The sequence below is a fragment of the Brachyistius frenatus genome, unplaced genomic scaffold (genome assembly GCF_029030835.1).
Source record: "Brachyistius frenatus isolate BFR_SWC_R1_liver_20210118 unplaced genomic scaffold, ASM2903083v1 Contig_603, whole genome shotgun sequence".
Taxonomy (NCBI): Eukaryota; Metazoa; Chordata; class Actinopteri; family Embiotocidae; genus Brachyistius; species Brachyistius frenatus.
The window spans coordinates 23,292-45,000 of record NW_027211202.1 but is presented as its reverse complement, the minus strand read 5'-3'; the positions used below and the strand labels follow the sequence as shown (position 1 = coordinate 45,000).

General features: G+C 45.2%; 2 protein-coding genes across 2 annotated transcripts; one reads left to right on the top strand and one right to left on the bottom strand.

The window, feature by feature from the left end:
* Nucleotides 1-201: 201 nt before the first annotated feature.
* Nucleotides 202-4,308, top strand: kiss2 (kisspeptin 2). Its single transcript, XM_069688462.1, has 2 exons — nucleotides 202-353; nucleotides 3,164-4,308. The coding sequence occupies exons 1-2, from the start codon at nucleotides 215-217 to the stop codon at nucleotides 3,427-3,429; spliced, it is 405 nt and encodes a 134-aa protein (XP_069544563.1). The 5' UTR covers nucleotides 202-214; the 3' UTR covers nucleotides 3,430-4,308.
* A 1,550-nt stretch (nucleotides 4,309-5,858) lies between these two features.
* On the bottom strand, nucleotides 5,859-18,523 carry LOC138614867 (L-lactate dehydrogenase B chain). Its single transcript, XM_069688461.1, has 8 exons — nucleotides 18,399-18,523; nucleotides 11,591-11,727; nucleotides 10,841-10,958; nucleotides 10,581-10,754; nucleotides 10,311-10,484; nucleotides 10,098-10,215; nucleotides 8,480-8,603; nucleotides 5,859-6,856 (listed from the first exon to the last, which is right to left on the bottom strand). Exons 2-8 carry the CDS (start codon nucleotides 11,717-11,719, stop codon nucleotides 6,689-6,691), a joined length of 1,005 nt encoding a protein of 334 aa, XP_069544562.1. The 5' UTR covers nucleotides 11,720-11,727; nucleotides 18,399-18,523; the 3' UTR covers nucleotides 5,859-6,688.
* Between the last annotated feature and the right edge of the window lie 3,186 nt (nucleotides 18,524-21,709).

The window sequence follows — 21,709 nt, the reverse complement described above, 5'->3', positions numbered from 1 at the left end:
TGACAGATAATAGATACTGTCAGGATGGATCAGCAGGGATCTCAATCACCCGCCATCAGCAGCAGACGGCGCCGCAATTTCCAGCGCAGAGACGCAGGTCGCTGTGATTGGCTGTGAGCCGCGGGAGCACGAGGTCACCCGGTGGGGACATATAACAGGTTTGAGTGGAGGGACGGCGTCAGCAGCCTCTCTGCAGGAGAACATTAACAGTTTGATGTGGGTCCGGATGTCCTGCGGAGAGATGAGACTCGCGGCTCTGGTTGTGGTGTGCGTGCTGATCGTCGGTCAGGACGGAGGGAGTGAGGCAGCAGCTCTGCAGACATCTGATGCTGCACACAGGACACATGCAACAGGTGGGTCAACCAAAGATCCCATTTCTGAAAAGGTTTGACATGACTCGTGATGGACAACATTTACTACAAATGTGAGGTACTTCTGCTTTGTGTGTGTATTTCAAGTTTGATACCGTTTTTTACATTTCAGATGCAAATATTCCACTTTTTATTTTCTTACATGTATTTAATAGTTGATGTGCTGTTTATAATTATACATACAACTAGATAATACTTTTTCTCCATAATATTTGTGTTTGTATAATTTGGCATTCGTACCTTGATTGATACATGCGGTGTTTAAACCATTGAGCTCCCTCACAATCTTCTCACCACACACCAGAAGAGAAGCCTTTGTTTGGATTTTACTTTTTATTTGTATTTTTTTTAAATATGGTATTTTAGTTCTAAACATTAATGTTGAAATTCTTTCAAAAGCTTTCTTGGATGGAGGATAAAAAACAGTGAATCCTTTATTCAATAATTATTGAGCTCCGGTTTGAATAGATTCAGTGTAATATCACGTCTTAGTTTCTAATAGATGGTGAATTCCATCTTTCTGTGAAAATACATGAAATAAAACAGATGTGTCTTCAAATTACATGTTAAAACTTCAATTTAAGTAATTAAATCAGAATCAATGACATTAAACTGCTGCTTATCCTGTAATATATCAGTAATACAGTAATATTTATAAAAGTATCCAATAACAATATATGATGCAAACTCTGCTTAATGAATAACATCTATTTATAGTCTTTTTATATTGAACATAGGATTTTAGTTTTATTGACTGAAGCCACTCAGGACTCTGAGTTTTGATTTGATATCAATGTGGAAAGTTTACTTTCAGTGATTAAAATTAAAATTAACAAGAAGAGAGAAATATTAAGGCATTTTCATTTTTGACTATTCTGTAAACCCACATCATTTAATTTGTCTTCATTATTTGGAGGCATGTGGTTGCACTTAAACCATTTAAGTAATGAATTAATTAATTATTTGTTTAAGTTGAATCAACTTAAATTCTGAAAGGAGTGGACTTAACTATTTAAGCTAAATGGCTCAATAAATAATAATACAAATAATATTTCTTCTGCAATGTCATTCAACTTTGAAACGCAACTGTCAGATCTTTATGGAGCAAAATTTATAGAAGATCAAATTAAACTTAATTTGTTGAAGACAACATGAGCATGTGAAGTGAATACATGATCTCCGTACGTTTTCCATCACTTATAATTGTTACATTTATTATTATTTCTAACTTTCTATTGTCAACATGTGACCAAGTGATAATGCACAGGATCCAGAATAAACAGTTTATTACAGTATAAAAAAATAAAATGTATCTCCAGTTGACTGGATAATCCAACTAAATTACAAAAGAGGCCTAAACACAGGAGATAATGAAAGGTTGAAATAACTATGTGTTTAATACAAAAGTCAAATCCACCATAAAATAATAAAGAAAATAAAGAATGTGGAGCCAAACTGTCTGTCAGGTGAAGTAAGGTGTACAACAAAAAAAGGAAAAATAAGACAACTGCAAAGTAGGCAAGCAAAATGAAACACCACGATTTAACAGCACTACAATATGCTGCAGCTAAAAAATAAACTCAAACAAAACCTGCAGAAAGACTTCCACCATGGGTTGTCCCCGGCAGCCCGACGGCCGACACACTGGAGGGAAATGAAACAGACAAACGGCCCAAACAATTTCATATTAAGACTAAAACCTAACAAGCTGTGGAAAAAGAACAGTGGCTACTTCTCTTCGAAATATCTGGTGAAAAATAACTAAACAAAAACAAATTAATACACAAAACAAACTTTACAACAACATGTTACAAACTATATGCAGAGTGGAGACAAAAGGAAAAACCTTCCAGGCCTGAAACAAAGCCCTTCCCCTGGTTTGGAGACATCCAGGTGTCTGGAGACTATTTATAAAAAGGCCAACTTAATATTATGTTAAAAAGAACAATCTCAGTTTATATTTATATTTGTTCACAACTAAAACCATTTTTTTTTCAACAAATCTTTTAAAACAAAGGGAGCCGACCAAAATCACCACCAAACCAAGGCTGGCCTCAGCTTGAGCTCAGGTGTGCAGGAAAGAGGTGCAGGTGAGCTTCCTGCCTCCCTTTGGAGCCTCTGGCCTCCCGTCCTGCCTGGGTCCTAGTGCTCGACTGGTATCTGCCCGTCCACAACTAAAACATGTTTCTTTTCAGTCCTTTGTGTCACTGAGTGGTGATGATTCCTAATTTATTTACACTGGTGCTCTGCAGCTGCAGCTGCATGTATCCAGCTGTGTCCAGCTGTGTCCAGGGGTGTCCAGCTGTGTCCAGCTGTGTCCAGGGGTGTCCAGCTGTGTCAAGCTGTGTTCAGATGTGTCCAGCTGTGTCCAGCTGTGTCCAGCTGTGTCCAGATGTGTCCAGCTGTGTCCAGCTGTGTTAAGCTGTGTCCAGGTGTGTCCAGCTGTGTCCAGCTGTGTCCAGGGGTGTCCAGCTGTGTCCAGGTGTGTCCAGGTGTGTCCAGGGGTGTCCAGCTGTGTCAAGCTGTATCCAGCTGTATCCAGGTGTGTCCAGGGGTGTCCAGTTGTGTCAAGCTGTATCCAGCTGTGTCCAGGGGTGTCCAGCTGTATCCAGCTGTGTCCAGCTGTGTTAAGCTGTGTCCAGGTGTGTCCAGCTGTGTTCATGTGTCCAGGTGTGTCCAGGTGCATTAAATTATGTCCAGGTGTGTCCAGCTGTGTCCAGTTGTGTTCATATGTGTCCAGGTGCGTTAAACTGTGTCCAGCTGTGCCTGATGTCTCTGCTGGTTGTCCTCAGGTGCGGTCCTCTCTGCGCTGGGGAGAAGAAGCGCGGCGGAGTTCCCTGCGGAGGATCCCAACCTGTGTTTCTCCCTGAGAGAGAACGAGCAGCAGCGGCAGCTCCTGTGCAACGACCGCAGGAATAAATTCAACTTCAACCCGTTCGGCCTCCGCTTTGGGAAACGCTACAACGGCTACATCTACAGAAGAGCTGTGAAAAGAGCCAGGACTAATAAACTCTCACCCCTCTCGCTCTTCTCACGAGAACTGGAGGTGCCCACCTGAACCAGGTGTGTCTTCCTCTGAGGAGTCGTGTGAGCTGTGGACCACGTGCATTACAAAAGGCCTTGGCTTCAGATAAAACAGTGTTTTCCTGAATAAAACTTTTGTACCTACCTTTAATGTGAAATTATTTTAAGATCTACATAGTGGAGTTATGAGAGACAAATAGAAAATAGAATAGAAAATGACAAAGACTTAGATAAGATCATGTTGTGGCACGTGTGCTCTTCATCATCTTCATAGTAAAAGTATCACAGTAAAAGTTTAACGATATCTCATTAAAGCTGAACCGTTATTCACTGCAGTGACTTAATGCAGCCACAAGATGGCACTGCAGTGCTTTTTTTTTTAAAGACTATAAATAAGCGACATCCTGCAGCAGCTGGTTACAAGATGCATTAATGTGCAAATAAGCATAATTCCTGTTTACATAAAGTATAAATAAAAACTGTCATGAAATTATGTTAACAGGAAAATATATAAAACACTATCTGAATCAAATAACAACAATATTAATATTAAATGTATTGAAGTGACTCACCAACCAAGCAAATATCTACATAATTACAATGATTGTTAACTTGTAAATTTGCACCTTGAACTAGAATATTATTTCTGACAGATCCTCCATCAGTCATAAACTCTGTATCAGTATCTGGTCTCAGGACCTTCTTTCAGTTTACAGGGAGAGTTATAAGAAAATACAAATGTCTTATTAAGGTTATGGGAATATTTAATTCCATACATGTTTAGTCAAATGAGTCAGAAGGTTTTTCCTCCAAACTGCAGCCATATTGTAAATGTCACGGTGAATAAATAAGATGTGTATCAATGCTGATGTATCATGAACGGCGGTCGCTCAGATTGATGTGTTTGTGTAATTAGTAAACAGCTCATCAGTGAATAAATGTTACTTCTTCTATTCATTTATACATAAACTGGGCTGATATGAAGTTATTGAAGTGGATTGAACCAGCTTCAGATCCAACAGGAAGATCTGCTGATCAATCAGAATAAATCTACATCTAAAAGGAGATCAGCAGGTCATCAGTTATCTAATGAAGACAAGATTTGTTTTAAGTAAAAGAAGTTCTTTCATCAAATGTCCTTTAATACTTTTGAAGACTTTCTAGCACCACACAGCGTTTTTATGGTTTTTATTGACATCTATATAACATCAATACTTATACTGCTTTTACTTACCTAACTAATTACATAACCTGGACGAAGAACATCCTAAAATCTCCGTTTGTGTGCTCTGATGTTTCAGCTGCTGAAGAAGCATCAATGTTTGACTCTAAAAAACATCCTCAACCGACGACAGCTGTTTCTTAAAGGAACTGAATTTACCAGTTTTAAAAATGCCCTCCAGACTAGTTTCATCTCAAATAAAATGTGTTTTGAATGATGATTTGTGTCTAATACGTTTTCCCACAAAAATATTTGTGCACCAAAATCTGTAAAATCCTAAACTATTTGCAGTCTTGATCGCCATAAGAAGACATTTCTGTGGGTTTAGGATCCAAACAGTTTTACATTTTGTCTCTTAAACTTTTCTCTGGAACAAAATGGTGTCTTCAAGGTGCAGCGGTGTCATCGACCTTCTCCTCTGATTGGCTGGTTGTTGTCTGAGTGACACACGCCCAGGCCAATCACAGGTCTTGTAGCTAGCTAGCTTCATACTCGAGTGACTGCTTAGTGTTTTCTTCCGTATTGAAGGTTGGACAGTGGGCTGTGATGAGCCTGATGTTTGTGACATCACAAACTGTTGCTGAATACAGGTTATAAGCACCTCAACACTTTCACAGTATTTATATTCACCTGCTTCATAATCAGAAATGGAAATCTTAATTTATACTATATGGGACCTTTAAAATAGCATCTACTGCATTGAAAATTCAAGAATGAAAATATATTAAGTTGAACTGGTGGACACAAGTTCAACTGGACACAAGTTCAACTGGACACAAGTTCAACTGGACACAAGTTCAACTGGACACAAGTTCAACTGGACACAAGTTCAACTGGACACAAGTTCAACTGGACACAAGTTCAACTGGACATAAGTTCAACTGGACACAAGTTCAACTGGACACAAGTTCAACTGGACACAAGTTCAACTGGACATAAGTTCAACTGGACATAAGTTCAACTGGACACAAGTTCAACTGGACATAAGTTCAACTGGACATAAGTTCAACTGGACATGTGCATTGGAGTTTCAAGTTTATTTACTATTTACAGTTTGGAAAATATAGTATTTGTGTCTGATGAGGAACTTTAAACCCATTTAATTCCTCGATGGTGGTTTGTATTTTTCTATGAAATAACTTATGAATTAATCATAAGTCTGTTTTTTGGTTGCAGCATTAAACAAAAGGAACATGAACAGAGTCCTTCTCTCAAAAACAAAACAGTGGAGCACACACAGCGACCTTCACGAGGTTCAGATTTATTAAGTTACAGGTTTCTGTCTCCAGCACGGTTTCAAACACAATGTCAGACGATCACAGGTGATGTTGACGTTGGTGATGTCCAGCAGGACGTCTCCACTCTTCACCTGCCGCTCCGCCTCGCTTCCATAACACAGAAGAACAATCTCACCTCGCTCGCTACGTTACGACTCACTACGTGTCTGCTGCAGAGGAAAAGGTTTAGAGAAGGCGTCGAGGAAAACACGTGCTGAGGGTCTTCATCGAGACGTTCAGGGTCTTTCTGTCGCTGCGGGGATCGAAACGAAGGACTCGGAGGCCAGAGGAGGAGGACAGGGACAGTTTTAGTAGAGGGTTGTGTTAAATCCTGAAACACAAGAATCCATGCAGATATAGGAACTTCTGCTATCACGAACACAGGAACACAGCTACACCAGCCGACCAACTGTTGGGGAGCAAAGCTGTTTTTAAAGGAGTATACCAGAGGTTCTTAGACTCGGAGGGATCAGGAGATCGGTAGGAAGTCGGCAGTAACACAAGAGCACTGATATAAAAAGTGAAGTTGGGTCTGATGACATGACATATGGTACATGTAAAACTGAAATCCTTGCTGGCACAGTTCTAAAAAACTCTGGTACTGTCCTTCAAAATAAAAGAGTCTGAGAGAGAGGGGTGTTATAAAAGGAGTGTGCGTGTCGACAGGCCTCCGCACAGTGTGTGTGTGTGTGTGTGTGTGTGTGTGTGTGTGTGTGTGTGTGTGTGTGTGTGTGTGTGTGTGTGTGTGTGTGTGTGTGTGTGTGTGTGTGTGTGTGTGTGTGTGTTAGGAGTGTTCAGATGTCCTTCAGGTCCTTCTGGATGCCCCACAGCGTGTCGGCGCTCTTCTTCAGCTGGCCCACCTCGCCGTCGGTCAGCGTCATGTTGACCACACTCTTCACACCGGTGTTGTTCAGGACGCACGGCAGAGACAGGAAGACCTCCTCACCGATACCGTACATGTCCTGCAAAACACACACACACACACACACACACACACACACACACACACACACACACACACACACACACACACACACACACACACACACACACACACACACACAAATACAAGCATCTCCAGTTTACCTGCGAGTTTTGATTTCTTGTCATAAATACTTGATTCTTAAAAAAAGAGCAGAATATGAATCCATAAGAAATTATTATGGTAAAAAACTAAAAAAGAGGCACGTTTCAGCCATAAGCTGCCATCATCTTATACAGATGAGTGGGGACACATCGTCCAATCAGCAAGGACGACATGTCCCAACATAGCTGAGTCCACCTTCGAAAGCCCCGCCCCTTTGGATGAATGGGGGTTCCCAAAATAACAAAACCCAAACCTGCAGACATTTTAAGAGCTAAATATTGAAGTTAAATAAATAAAGTGGAATACAAATATCATCAGAACAAAAAACTTTCTTCTTCCCTCTTTTGAACATGATTTCATTTGGCTGTTGTATTATCATGTGAATTGTGTTTCTTTTTTGTTTGTTAATTTTAACAGTTAGGTATTTTTTATTTTAAATAAAATCAAATAAAATTGATTGATTGATTGATTGGCCTTTTAATAATGTAGAAACTTGTCACGGGTGAAAACAGCTACAAAATCTCAATAAATAAGGAAATAAAAGTCCCCGACGGTTCTGAAAACATCCCGGTAGTCAGGAGAGTTCGTCCATGTTGGTTCCCTCTGAAACAAACTGTAACTTCAAGACGCTGCACACAGTCTCAGTTTTTAACTTTTCTATCAGTGTCCACACTGAAGAAAACAAAGGAAACATTCGGCCTCCTTTAACGAGCTCGGAGGTGCTGCTGCTGTTTACGCCCCCCAGCCTCCAGTGTTTATGCTAAGCTAGGCTAACCACTGATCTTCTGATGTTACTCAGAAATCTCCACACCGCTGAAGTGTTTCTGAAACCTGTGAAACGACGCAGCGTCCAGACACCGACCCGCCGACCTCGTGAGATCTCCGGCTGCGTGTTCACTCATTTTCAGTAAGCATGCGCCTCAGTGTTCAGATTTAAAGTTTAACCACAGTAATGTGACTGACACCGTGTGAGCTTTGAGACAAACAGGCACGGAAAGGATGTTGTTGTTTTCAGCTCTCACAGGATTCATGTTCAGGGTCTTGTGACACGTTTTAAAGAGTTGCAACGGGCTGAAACGTCTCCTGAGACAGAAGATTGATAAATGTCTACACATCGTGCGGTTTACATTTTGAACGACCTGCAGGTGTTTTTTATTTTCTGACAAGAATCCAGAAGAACAAAACAAACTAGAATCATCAACCAGTTTGTGACATCGCGTTCATGAGTATGGGTCGACGTGCGGTCAGAGGGACCTTGAACTTTGACCTTTGACCGCCAAAATCTAATCAGTTCATCCTTGAGTTCTGGTGAATGTTTGTGACACATTTGAAGAAAGTCCCTGGAGGCTTTGCGGAGATATCACGATCACAACACCGGGAGGGACGACCTGACAACGTAACGCCTCAGAGACAGGACGGAGGACGGAGGACGGCAGGAGGCTGAGTACTACATGGTTGTGGTGTTTGTATGTATGTGTTTCCTGTTTGTGTGTCTGACCTTGACCATGGTGGAGACCGGGTGGACGCGGCTCATGTTCTTCACGATGCTCTCGGTCAGGTCGGCCACGCTCAGACCGATGGCCCAGTTGGTGTAACCCTTCAGCCTGATCACCTCGTAGGCACTGAGGAACACAAAGGACTTCTCTGTAACACCTGCACTGTGTGTGTGTGTGTGTGTGTGTGTGTGTGTGTGTGTGTGTGTGTGTGTGTGTGTGTGTGTGTGTGTGTGTGTGTGTGTGTGTGTGTGTAAAATGTCCTTCTGCATTTATTATCTTACAGGAACATCACGCGTTATAAATACCAAGTATATGTAAGTGTGCATTCACAAGCAAGCAGAAACTGACCTGTACAGATGTGAGTGGTGTACAATTTTGTAATTGAACATAAATTTTGTGGAACTTTCCATTTGAATAGATATACTGCATACATTGTTGTATGTGTATTTAAAAATGTGTGATGCAGTATATTCTGTCTTCAGTGTAATGAATTACATCCTCTTACCAATAACTACTTCAGTGTGTATTTTCAAGTGATGGTATCAATGAATATTAGATTACCATAAAAGTAATTGTCCATAATTACAGATACAATATTGACAACCACTTATAAAGTTATTACAGACACACCATGCTGACTGCTCTTTAATGTGCTATAAATAATAATAATAATAATAATAATAATAATAATAATAATAAGTGAGTGCCTTTAATGCAGAGCCCTGCCAGTGCATTAGGCTGAGGTCAGAGAGGCAGAGAGAGAAGCTGTCATTAACACTGCAGGGTTGCAGGTTAAATTCCCACTGGGCTACTTCCTCTACAGCTGTAATCACTCAGAGCCTCAGAGAGCTGCAGCTCGGAGAGTTTAATGACACACCATCAATGTTCAGGTGTGTAATTATAAAAGTCTAGTGATGGAAGAAGATTTGACAGAGTAGAGAAATTCTGAGATTAATATTCAGCCAAAATTCAGGTGATCCGACTGATGTTCTCACGGTCAGCGAGTTAAAGCTCACGAGCACATCAGCACCGCCTCTAATCTGGAACTACTGTCACTCTGAAACATGATTCAATAACAATTTGATCAAATCCATTTAAAGGCAATATTACATTAATGTCATCTTCTTTAGTTTTAATGCAGATTAGAGGGCGAGACGCAGGTTATTTTCTGTAGCAAGAATTTACAGATGTTCCCTAAACGCCTCACATGCAGGAGACGCTCCAGTTTTGAGTGTCTCGTGTTCAACAGCTAAACGTTGTGGCTGAGAGGTGAAGTTAGTCAGAGGTTTCCTGATCCAGGATCAGCTCCAAACCTCCGACTGTCCTCTGTTCTTCTCTCAGTGAACTGGAAGAGGTCATATGAGAGGAAAATCTCTGGTGTTGGTTAAAATACCTCAACGAGCCCACTCTTGTCTGATTGGCTGGCTGCCAGAATCTGCCATTTGGTTAAAAAAAAACTAAGAATGGGAGTTGGACTTTGCTTCTTTATCTCGTTTAAAGTCGTGCTTTTAAATTGCGAGGAGCATTTTTACTACGTTCATATCAAGTCTTTGACTTCTGTCATCATGAGAGTGATTAGATGACGGAGAATCACTAAAAGCCCGATGAGTCCCGGCGTACCTGTCCACCACGGCCTTGTGTGTGGCCTTCCACTGCTCCTTATCGGCATCGGTGCCGATGTCGGGGTTCAGCTTCTGCAGGTTGACTCCTGCTACGTTGGCACCGCTCCACACCGGCACTGGAGGAAGACACACACCGGCACACAGTCAACGACGGGAGGTCTCCGAGCCCCGATCACGGACCGGGTTAGAGAGCCTGCCTGTGAGCACCCACCGCTGGTGTCTCCGTGCTCGCCCAGCACCCAGCCGTTGAAGGAGCTGGCGTGGATGCCGAGGCGTTCGGCCATCAGGTAGCGGAAGCGGGCGGAGTCCAGGTTGGTGCCGCTGCCGAATACGCGGTACTTCGGCAGACCGCTCAGCTTCCAGGTCACGTAGGTCATTACGTCCACTGTTTTAACACACACACACACACACACACAGTTATTATCTCAACCAAAACAACCGCTTCTTCCAACATCTCCGTGATGGTGGACAGACTTCTCACCCGGGTTGGAGACCACGATGATCGTGCAGTTGGGGCTGTACTTGATGATCTGAGGGATGATGGCCTTGAAGACGTTGACGTTCCTCTGCACCAGGTTGAGGCGACTCTCTCCCTCCTGCTGGCGAACGCCGGCCGTCACCACCACCAGGCGGGAGTTGGCTGTGACGGCGTAGTCTGAAGGAGGAGACAGAGACATCAGTCTGAGGACGTCTGCAGGTGACTGTTGGGAGGGCAGGTGAAGATCCGCTGCAGCTCCTCACCTTTGTCAGCCACGATCTTGGAGGTTTTGAAGAACAGGCTGCCGTGCTGCAGGTCCATCATCTCTCCTTTGAGACGATCCTCCATCACGTCCACCAGAGCCAGCTCGTCACACAGGTCCTGACCGGAGGACATCAATCAGTTCATGGTAAATAGAAAACAGTTTGTAGCGTCTCCTGACGTCTTTCATTGAGAGAAGAAATGGTCACGTCCATGTATGTGTTCACATGCTCAGCCAATAAAGCTGATTCTGATAAAGTTGTTGCCATGACAATAGCCAATGCTTCAGATATAGATGTTGCTGCAAAGAAGCTACAGATTTTAAAACATTGAGCCTTCACACACATCTTTAACCCAACAGGTCCTTTTGATCTGCAGTTTCTCAGTGGACATCCAGGATGACACACATTCACACATGTGAAATACGGTCCTCAGTTATGGAGCTGAACAATGGACAGAAACATTACGATGTCACAGGCAAGTTTAACCTTTGACCGTTTGGTGGTTTTGTGAGGACACAGTAACTTTAACCACCAAAATCAAATCAGTTCGGCTGCAAATTTAAAGAAATCCCTTCACAGCATTCCTGATAAATGGACGGACAGACAACCTGAAGATCTGCTGCCTCCGGCCGAAGACATAGAAAATGTAAAACGTGGATTTAAACTGAGCAGCTTTTCCACTTTGCAGCTTCTCTCCCACTCTAAGGTTTCCTCCACCCGCTGAAGGTGTGATGAAGGAGTGTATCTTACCCGCAGCAGGATGCTGACGGCGCAGGCCATGCCCACCTGGCCCACCCCCACCACGGTCACCTTGTTCCTGGGGGGCTCGGCGGGGGTGCCGGCCAGAGGGCTGATCAGCTTCTGCAGCACTGAGGACATGATCGCAGCTGTGGGAGATACAGAGACAACTTTTATCAAGAGAGTGAAACCATCTCAAACAAGAGCAGAGGACCAATTCATCTCCAAATATTGATCAGGCAGCTGAAGGATCCTCTACAGAGCCGCTGACTCACACTTCAAACAGATGACAACCTTCATTTGAAGAAATAATATGAAACAAGTGCAAAGTGCATTCTGGGAGTGATTAAGTCTGAGACCAAGTCACTGGGTATCAAACATCCTCACTTTTATGCCACAGGCTGAATGTTGTGTCATTTGGTACCAAATTGTGAAACCCAGTCTTCATCCACGTTTCTGTTTTAACACACATTACTTTCAGCTACAGTAATGCAGGAATAAATCTCATCAGTGTCGGTGATGACAGCATTCACCATAGGTAACTTCAACGGAGATAAAATCCCTCGTTTTCAACTTATCTTTTAAAAGTAATTCTTGGCGACACACCTGTCGGATCGGTGTGCTCTGCTTCTCTCAGCCGGCCAGCTCACATCTGCTGCCAGTCTGTGACATGTTTAGGGAACGTGGGTAAAATGTACCGTCGAGGGATACTTTCATGTGAGGCGTTTAGGGGACATCTGTTTAATCCAGCAACAGAAAACCACGTGTGTGATAACTCTTCCCCTATAAACTCAGCATGCGGTACAGATTTATAACATTCTACAAAATCGATGAATACATACGACTATCGTTCTTCTTTCTTACCCGTTTTTACCGGTGCCTGGTTGTAATACGTTACTCCCACCAGATGGTGGGGGTAAAGCGCCTAAAAGCTGTCTGCCAGCAACCATTAAACAACATAAGAAAAAGAATAACATGGCTGTCAGGGGTTTGAAGCTTTGCAGGTAAAACAAATACTCAATTAAAAATCTAATACTTCCAAGCGAATTTTAAATAGTAGTTTTTCTTGAAAAGGTCGTTCCTACTTTAAACTGCATCAAAACTAAAGATTTGAACAGTAATGTGGAACGTAATCTCTGCACATTATTAGTGATTATTACAAAATAGTTTCTAAAATGTCCATCAGAACAGAATAGAGAAGAATGGGTATCAGATCTAAACTCTGTTAATAAATTACTTTTCAAAACAAAGCAAGCTGCTCCACACACACACGGTTCTGTATATAAATTATAATATTAATCAAATGAACCAGAGACATCATGAAGTGCACAAACCAAACCCAGAAAGCCACGACTAACAGCACGGTCCATTAAAAGAGTGAAGTCCCATCAGGACTGTGGTGGAGCCCATCATAATCATCATCATCATCATCTTCATCACTCTCAGCATCATCACACCCAACATGAACACAAAGTTTGTCTGCTCATGATGTGTTTGAGCAGGTCATCATGGCTGCTGTCACATCCATCATGTTCTGTATCTACGACTCGGTCCATCACAGGAACACCGAGGTCCTCGTGGATGACTGATAAACTAAAAAAAACTAAACTGAACTGAACTAAAGTAAAAAAAAACTAAACTGAACTGAACTAAACTAAACTGAACTAAAGTAAACTAAACTAAATGTTAGGTTCAGAACTATAACATAGCGCTGATAGAATAAGAATCAAACCCACAGTCAGACAAACACAAGGCTTGAGTTTTACTTGCAGCAAGGGAAATCCGTGCAGGTCTTAGAGTTGTAAGCTCTTCACCTGGCATCAGCCAACTCCAACACAGACTTCCCTCTTTGCTCCTTTTATTGTATTCATGGGGTTATAAAACAGCATGTGATTACATTACTATAGATAAGGTCACATGTTGTGTAACGTGAGTGCGTAGGGGTTCAATGCTCTTTGCATCCTATATGGGTATGTTTGCTTTTAACCTGTGTGTGCTAAACTAGATAAGTCAGTTCCTCCTCCCCCGAGGGGCCATATACTGCAAGAGAGGAACTCCTGGAACGTGCATGCAGTACGAGACATTTCAACTAAAGTTTTATGCATAGACTAACGGAAACTTTACACACATAACAGTAACTTAATTTACACACTGACAATGAGTTACTATTTTTCCTAACACTAAACTAAAGTAAAAAAAAAAACTAAACTGAACTAAACTAAACTGAACTAAAGTAAACTAAAAAAAAACTAAACTGAACTAAACTGAACTAAAGTAAACTAAAGTAAAGTAAACTGAACTGAACTGTAGGAGTTGGAACTGAAAAATGAAGGTGATGTCACTAAACAGAAACACCTGGTGAAGAACTTGTTTGACTTCCAGACACTACCTGTAGTTTTGTACCAAGAGACAACGTGGTGCTTCTTGTTTGATCAGAATAAGTCAAAGCTCAGGTTTCACAGAAGACCAGACTCCAATCATCGCAGCAAAAAACGTGATGTTTGAGTTCAACATGCTGTAGTTTGAGTAAATAGTGAAGTTCACATGAAGCCTTGTGTTTGGTTTGAAGTGCACCAGAGACACGTGGCCAGCAGGAACAGTGAAGGTCGTTGTTGTCGGACTGGATGTAATACCGGATGTAATAAGGGCGCCAGCGACAACAGGTGGAGCACGTCCAGGTGCAGCAACACGTCTGCTGGGAGGCAGCGAGCCGTGTACGGTGATGTTTAGTGTTTGAGTCGGTGATCAGGGTCACGTGGAGCGAACAAACGTCAGGATGCAAACAGAGCGAAGAGGCAAGAAGCTCAGAGTTATCAGAAAAGTCCTGCATTCAAAATAACATGTTCAAGTAGTAAAGTCAAAGTCCTGGTTTGGTCCCTCTGACTGATATATCATTTTATAAGACATTATAAGATTATTAATAGTGAATCATCGGTGTGTCAGCAGCGTGTTACTGTTGGAGCTGCTGCAGGAGGAGCTGCTTTAAACTACTTCATGTCCAGCTTTAGATACAGATGCCACAGATAAATGTAAATATTGGATCATCCGAACATTTATTGAAATGAAGTAGGCTGGTATCATCAGACATGAACTCAGTGTGACGATCTGAGTCGGGCCTTTGAAGTCGCTGCATCCTGATGGGCGTGGCCTCCAGGTTCATTCACAAACTATTGGAAGTCTTTAACCAATCAGCATTCACCACCATAGTAAATGTGTTGTTGCTGTTGGAACTCCATAGAAACTAACTCCTGACTTCACTTAGCCACGCCCACTGGTCTCTGATTGGTCCGTCCCTTTGGGTGGCTGAGTTCATGTGAACAGGGTTTACATACTATAATCACTACAATGACTGAAGGGCTGGGGGCGGACATATGACATCAGCATGAGTTTGTGACATCACACACTTATTGAAGCCCAAATGAGTTACTGTGTGCACTTCTCTGAGGATCGAATCTTTAAACATGTTTACAGTATCCATAAATCATTTGGACCCGCTTTATAATCAACAAAGAAATACAAATCTTAATTTCTACAATATGGGACCTTTAAAACAGATGCTTGGTTATTTTTTGTTTAGAATTAAGAATGAATAATTAACTTCAGCTGATATTACAGCTGTATTTTCCACACTGGCTCCACCTGTTTATTTTATTTTTCTTATATTGTGCTGCTCATGAGCTTTTCTGTCAACAGGTTTTAATATCAACAGGAAGCTGGCCTTTCATAATAAAGGTCGAAAGGACATTCAATTACAGATCAAAGTCACTAAAGCAACAACACAGAGTCCATCTGGTTCTGCGTGGATCAAACAGTAAATCTGAGGTGGCAACAGGCCAATTTTTTTATTATCATATCAAAGTCAAATTTACTCTAAAAGAACAAAGAATAAGAGAAACCAAACTTGTATATGTCACTTATCTCCACAGACTGTTACATAACCGGAGATGGAAATTATTATGTGAAAGAAAATGGAAGAAATCTTATGATGTGGGGATCCCAAAAGACCCCTGAAGGTCCGGGGGCCTCAGTTTGGAAACCACTGACCTCAGATGTCAGCATACATGAAGAATAAAGCTGAGAGCTCATGTTGTCGGTAATATTTAGCCTGCTGGTACAGGCTGGCAACAAGTGGACATTTCAGTCACATCAAGGTCACAGAGCTGCAGAGAGGAGGGCAGGGGAGGAGGTTCGGCCGTACAGGGAGGAGGTTCGGCCATACAGGGGAGGAGGTACAGGGGAGGAGGTTCGGCCCGTACAGGGAGGAGGTTCGGCCGTACAGGGGAGGAGGTTCCCGTACAGGGAGGAGGTTTGGCCATACAAGGGAGGAGGTGCAGGGGAGGAGGTTCGGCCCGTACAGGGGAGGAGGTTCGCCCGTACAGGGAGGAGGTACAGGGGAGGAGGTTCGGCCCGTACAGGGGAGGAGATTCACCCGTACAGGGGAGGAGGTTCGCCCGTACAGGGAGGAGGTACAGGGGAGGAGGTTCGGCCCGTACAGGACACCTGCTCAGCTACACACACATGAAACAATGGCGTTGCTGAGCAACACGGTGCCCCAAGATGAGCTGTAGAGACCGTTTAGGAGCCCACCACACCAACAGGAGAAACACGTCCTGGTTCTGGACGGTCATGGTGTCTGCTGGTTCTCCTCTGGTTACCTGGTTCCGGGCGGTCATGGTGTCTGCTGGTTCTCGTCTGGTTACCTGGTTCCAGGACGGTCATGGTGTCTGCTGGTTCTCCTCTGGTTACCTGGTTCCGGGCGGTCATGGTGTCTGCTGGTTCTCGTCTGGTTACCTGGTTCCAGGACGGTCATGGTGTCTGCTGGTTCTCCTCTGGTTACCTGGTTCCGGGCGGTCATGGTGTCTGCTGGTTCTCGTCTGGTTACCTGGTTCCGGGCGGTCATGGTGTCTGCTGGTTCTCCTCTGGTTACCTGGTTCCAGGACGGTCATGGTGTCTGCTGGTTCTCCTCTGGTTACCTGGTTCCGGGCGGTCATGGTGTCTGCTGGTTCTCCTCTGGTTACCTGGTTCCGGGCGGTCATGGTGTCTGCTGGTTCTCCTCTGGTTACCTGGTTCCAGGACGGTCATGGTGTCTGCTGGTTCTCCTCTGGTTACCTGATTCCAGGACGGTCATGGTGTCTGCTGGTTCTCCTCTGGTTACCTGGTTCCGGGCGGTCATGGTGTCTGCTGGTTCTCCTCTGGTTACCTGGTTCCGGGCGGTCATGGTGTCTGCTGGTTCTCCTCTGGTTACCTGGTTCCGGACGGTCATGGTGTCTGCTGGTTCTCCTCTGGTTACCTGGTTCCGGGCGGTCATGGTGTCTGCTGGTTCTCCGCTGGTTACCTGGTTCCGGACGGTCATGGTGTCTGCTGGTTCTCCTCTGGTTACCTGGTTCCAGGACGGTCATGGTGTCTGCTGGTTCTCCTCTGTGGTTACCTGGTTCCAGGACGGTCATGGTGTCTGCTGATTCTCCTCTGGTTACCTGGTTCCGGACGGTCATGGTGTCTGCTGGTTCTCCTCTGGTTACCTGGTTCCAGGACGGTCATGGTGTCTGCTGGTTCTCCTCTGTGGTTACCTGGTTCCAGGACGGTCATGGTGTCTGCTGGTTCTCCTCTGGTTACCTGGTTCCGGACGGTCATGGTGTCTGCTGGTTCTCCTCTGGTTACCTGGTTCCAGGACGGTCATGGTGTCTGCTGGTTCTCCTCTGGTTACCTGGTTCCAGGACGGTCATGGTGTCTGCTGGTTCTCCTCTGGTTACCTGGTTCCGGGCGGTCATGGTGTCTGCTGGTTCTCCTCTGGTTACCTGGTTCCAGGACGGTCATGGTGTCTGCTGGTTCTCCTCTGTGGTTACCTGGTTCCGGGCGGTCATGGTGTCTGCTGGTTCTCCTCTGGTTACCTGGTTCCAGGACGGTCATGGTGTCTGCTGGTTCTCCTCTGTGGTTACCTGGTTCCAGGACGGTCATGGTGTCTGCTGGTTCTCCTCTGGTTACCTGGTTCCAGGACGGTCATGGTGTCTGCTGGTTCTCCTCTGGTTACCTGGTTCCAGGACGGTCATGGTGTCTGCTGGTTCTCCTCTGTGGTTACCTGGTTCCGGGCGGTCATGGTGTCTGCTGGTTCTCCTCTGGTTACCTGGTTCCGGACGGTCATGGTGTCTGCTGGTTCTCCTCTGGTTACCTGGTTCCGGGCGGTCATGGTGTCTGCTGGTTCTCCTCTGGTTACCTGGTTCCGGGCGGTCATGGTGTCTGCTGGTTCTCCTGGTTTCTGAGGGGTTGTGTAAGAGTCCAGGCCTTCAGCCTGCGGCCGACCTTCACGTCTGAGATGCTCAGAGTCACAGAGGAGAAACTGTTCACGTTTAACGACCGGAAACCCACCAATACCGATAACGGCACAACACCAAGTTCACGTTCACCGGAGTTTCCCGGTGTTTCCCGTCGGAGATGTTTGGTCCGACAACAACGGAGCTTCCAGAGAAGTGCGCGCAGTAAAACCGGTCGTAGAGACATGATGGTGGCCGAATGTGTGACCACATCTCCCGGGGTGCACGTTGCGTTTTATTTGCTGAAATACCACAAATTCCACGCGTGATTAAACACATATTAATTCATAGTGACAGCCGATAGTTTTAAAACAGTCTCCGCTAACGGCAGCAGCCGTTAAAGCGCCCGTTAATGACGCGTCAGACATATAAGTGACATTCAGCTTCACTTCGCCTGCGCTAACAATGGACTCCGGCAGCACGCAGCTTCCATTGCTGCCGCTGCGTTCTGCACGCGCCTCGAGCGGCGGCCCGAACCCTCCGAAATCAACCGAAATCAACCGGAAACTTACCGGTGTGAAGGACGAGATGAAATCCGTTATCTGGTCCCGGTGGCGGAGACGGTGAAGCGCTGAAGATGGAGAGAAGGCGACTGAACGGGCTGCGGAGAGGAGGAGGTGGATGACTGGGTTAGCGCGTGAGGGGGGGGCAGGGGAGGAGGGGCCAGGGAGGGGGGAGTGGCCAGGGGAGGAGGAGGTGGATGGCTGGGTTAGCGCGTGAGGGGGGGGGGGATAAGGGGGGAGGAGGGGCCAGGGGAGGAGGGGGGAGGGGAGGAGGGGTTGCCAGGCCGACTGGTGGTTGCCAGGCCGACTGGTGGTCGTCACACACTGTTTCCTGGACAGTAAAGAAGAAGCCAACGTTGGATCAACACCGTCCTGGAGCTCATCTTGTTTGTGAACTGTTGGCTGCAGCTCTTCTACATTTATCCTGAACAAAACAACAACGATCTATTACATCATGTTATTAGAGATTTTAAAAGATAGGTGTTTTGGTATTTTAATTTGATGTTAATACCTTTGCTAAAACATTTTGAAAGAATGATATTTTGATTTTTAATTTACAGACTGTGCTGTGATTTTAGTTTTTTAGTTTTAAACTTAAATAAAAGTCGAGTCGAGTACAGTCGAGTACATTTGTGCTCATTTTGTGAAAGTGTCCGTCTCGTGCTCTTCTTCTCTGTCGGACCGTGATCGGTCACATCTGGACTTCGTCGTGAACGAGGTGTTTCTTCAGCTCCAGGTGTTGAAGAGGTTCGTCCACTCGGTCACGTCTTATCAGCCGAGTTCATGTCCCGAGTGTCTTATGGGTTCAACAGTCACTGGGTCACTTTGAGAAACAATGGACACAAACACACCCACCAACCCTCCTCCTCTTCCTCCTCCCCTTCTCCTCCTCCTCCTCCTCTTCCTCCTCCCCTCCTCCTCCTTCTCTTCCTCCTCCCCCTCCTGATGCTGCATACATGTCACGCAAGATGATGATGATGATGGTGGTGGTGATGATGATGATGATGATGGTGATGATGATGATGGTGGTGGTGATGATGATGATGATGGTGATGATGATGGTGGTGATGCAGTCTGAGAGCCAATAGGATGCTGCCGTCATGCCTCTCTCTTCCTCCAATAAGACGAGAGGATGCTCATCCCTTTAAGGCGCCCACTCTCACTCACTATGTGAGCAGTGAGGAGTGATGGAGGGATCTGATTGGTCAGTGGAAGGGGGCGGGGCTAACATAGCATAGTGTTACGTAACATCCCACTGTCTCTCCTTCTTTATCAGCTGGTCTCCTTATCTCTCATCCTCAACGTTCTCATGTCTCACACAATCCTCTGTCTCACTGTCTCCCTGTCTCACTGTCTCTCTGTCTCTCTGTCTCACTGTCTCACTGTCTCTCTGTCCCACTGTCTCTCTGTCTCTCTGTCTCACTGTCTCACTGTCTCTCTGTCCCACTGTCTCTCTGTCTCTCTGTCTCACTGTCTCTCTGTCTCACTGTCTCTCTGTCCCACTGTCTCTCTGTCTCTGTGTCTCACTGTCTCTCTGTCTCTCTGTCTCTCTGTCTCGCTGTCTCTCTGTCTCTCTGTCCCACTGTTTCTCTGTCTCTGTGTCTCACTGTCTCTCTGTCTCACTGTCTCTCTGTCTCCACTGTGGGTCCACTGAGGGCCACTGAGGGTCACTGAGGGTCCACTGAGGGTCACTGAGGGTCACTGAGGGTCACTGAGGGTCACTGAGGGCCAATGAGGGTCCACTGAGGGCCAATGAGGGTCACTGAGGGTCACTGAGGGTCACTGAGGGCCAATGAGGGTCCACTGAGGGCCAATGAGGGTCACTGAGGGTCACTGAGGGTCACTGAGGGTCACTGAGGGCCAATGAGGGTCCACTGAGGGTCACTGAGGGTCACTGAGGGTCACTGAGGGCCAATGAGGGTCCACTGAGGGTCCCAATGAGGGTCACTGAGGGCCAATGAGGGTCACTGAGGGCCACTGAGGGCCAATGAGGGTCCACTGAGGGTCCACTGAGGGTCCACTGAGGGCCAATGAGGGTCACTGAGGGTCACTGAGGGTCACTGAGGGTCCACTGAGGGTCACTGAGGGTGACTGAGGGTCCACTGAGGGTCACTGAGGGTCACTGAGGGTCACTGAGGGTCCCAATGAGGGTCCACTGAGGGTCCCAATGAGGGTCACTGAGGGCCACTAGGGGCTGGCTCCAAAAACCCTGTGGGCTAGCAGACTCCCATTCAGAGAAATGACATGAAATACAAAGTCTGTCATTTTTTTAAACATCATTCTGTCGTTTTCATGCCAAAAGGTTCAAAGGTTACGTTTAGTTTTCCATTTTTGTTTTGCTTGTCTTTTTAGTTGTTGGAGAAAAAGCGTCCTTCAGGCCGTTCTCAGAAACTGTCCTCTGAAATTAAAGAAGCCGTCGCGGCTGGAGCAGAACGCTTTCCTCAGTGTTTCTCTATAACCTTTTATCGAACACAGTTTTAGTTCATATTTTCCTCGATTCGTTACGATTGCACACACACTGGTATTCACAGAGTAACTCTTTGCTGACTGGACGCGCTCTGGTTGAATAGATGTATCTGGTTAACCCAGCGTGGTCTGCTCTTATCCATCCAGCATGCTTATATTCTGACCATCTCCATATATGGACCTACGTCCTGCATGCTTATATTCTGACCATCTCCATATATGGACCTACGTCCTGCATGCTTATATTCTGACCATCTCCATATATGGACCTACGTCCTGCATGCTTATATTCTGACCATCTCCATATATGGACCTACGTCCTGCATGCTTATATTCTGACCATCTCCATATATGGACCTACGTCCATCAGGCCTGTGCTCTGCACTTCTTCCTGGAAGAACACATAGCTGACCTCCAGGTTGGGACCTATGTGTAGCTGGCAGACATCCATGTATGGACATATAGCTGACACCCATGTACGTCCCACCCCCACCTCTTTGTAACGGGAGGGTATAAAGGCTTTTCCTTAGAAAGTTGAAGAAATTCTGCAGTCCAGTAAACTGTGTTTCTTCCCATGATTCATGTCCAATAAAGAAATTCTGATGAATTGATCTTCGACTCTGTGACCAGTCTGTTGAAAGGAAATCAACCACAGCAGACGTGAAGTGGACGGTTACTGTTCCTGACAGAGGGCTCAAACTGCTGACCTGCGTTCAATCCTCCGACCAATCAGGACGCAGGCTGCTCCCAGTCAGTGGCTGGCATCACTGATAAAGCAACGTGTTGACAGAAGCACCTCTTGTGTTTTCAACTGTGACGGGCTGAACAATCCACTGTTAGATAACCTCAGGCAG

Bases quoted from the DNA above. Each gene is read 5' to 3' on its own strand.
- LOC138614867 (XM_069688461.1), bottom strand. From the start codon at position 11,719: ATGTCCTCAGTGCTGCAGAAGCTGATCAGCCCTCTGGCCGGCACCCCC. The intron at 10,216-10,310 runs GTGGGTGCTCAC...GTCTTCCTCCAG, and splicing joins CGAGCACGGAGACACCAGCG to TGCCGGTGTGGAGCGGTGCC. The intron at 8,604-10,097 runs GTACGCCGGGAC...TGTGTTCCTCAG, and splicing joins CACAAGGCCGTGGTGGACAG to TGCCTACGAGGTGATCAGGC.
- kiss2 (XM_069688462.1), top strand. From the start codon at position 215: ATGTGGGTCCGGATGTCCTGCGGAGAGATGAGACTCGCGGCTCTGGTT. The intron at 354-3,163 runs GTGGGTCAACCA...GGTTGTCCTCAG, and splicing joins ACACAGGACACATGCAACAG to GTGCGGTCCTCTCTGCGCTG.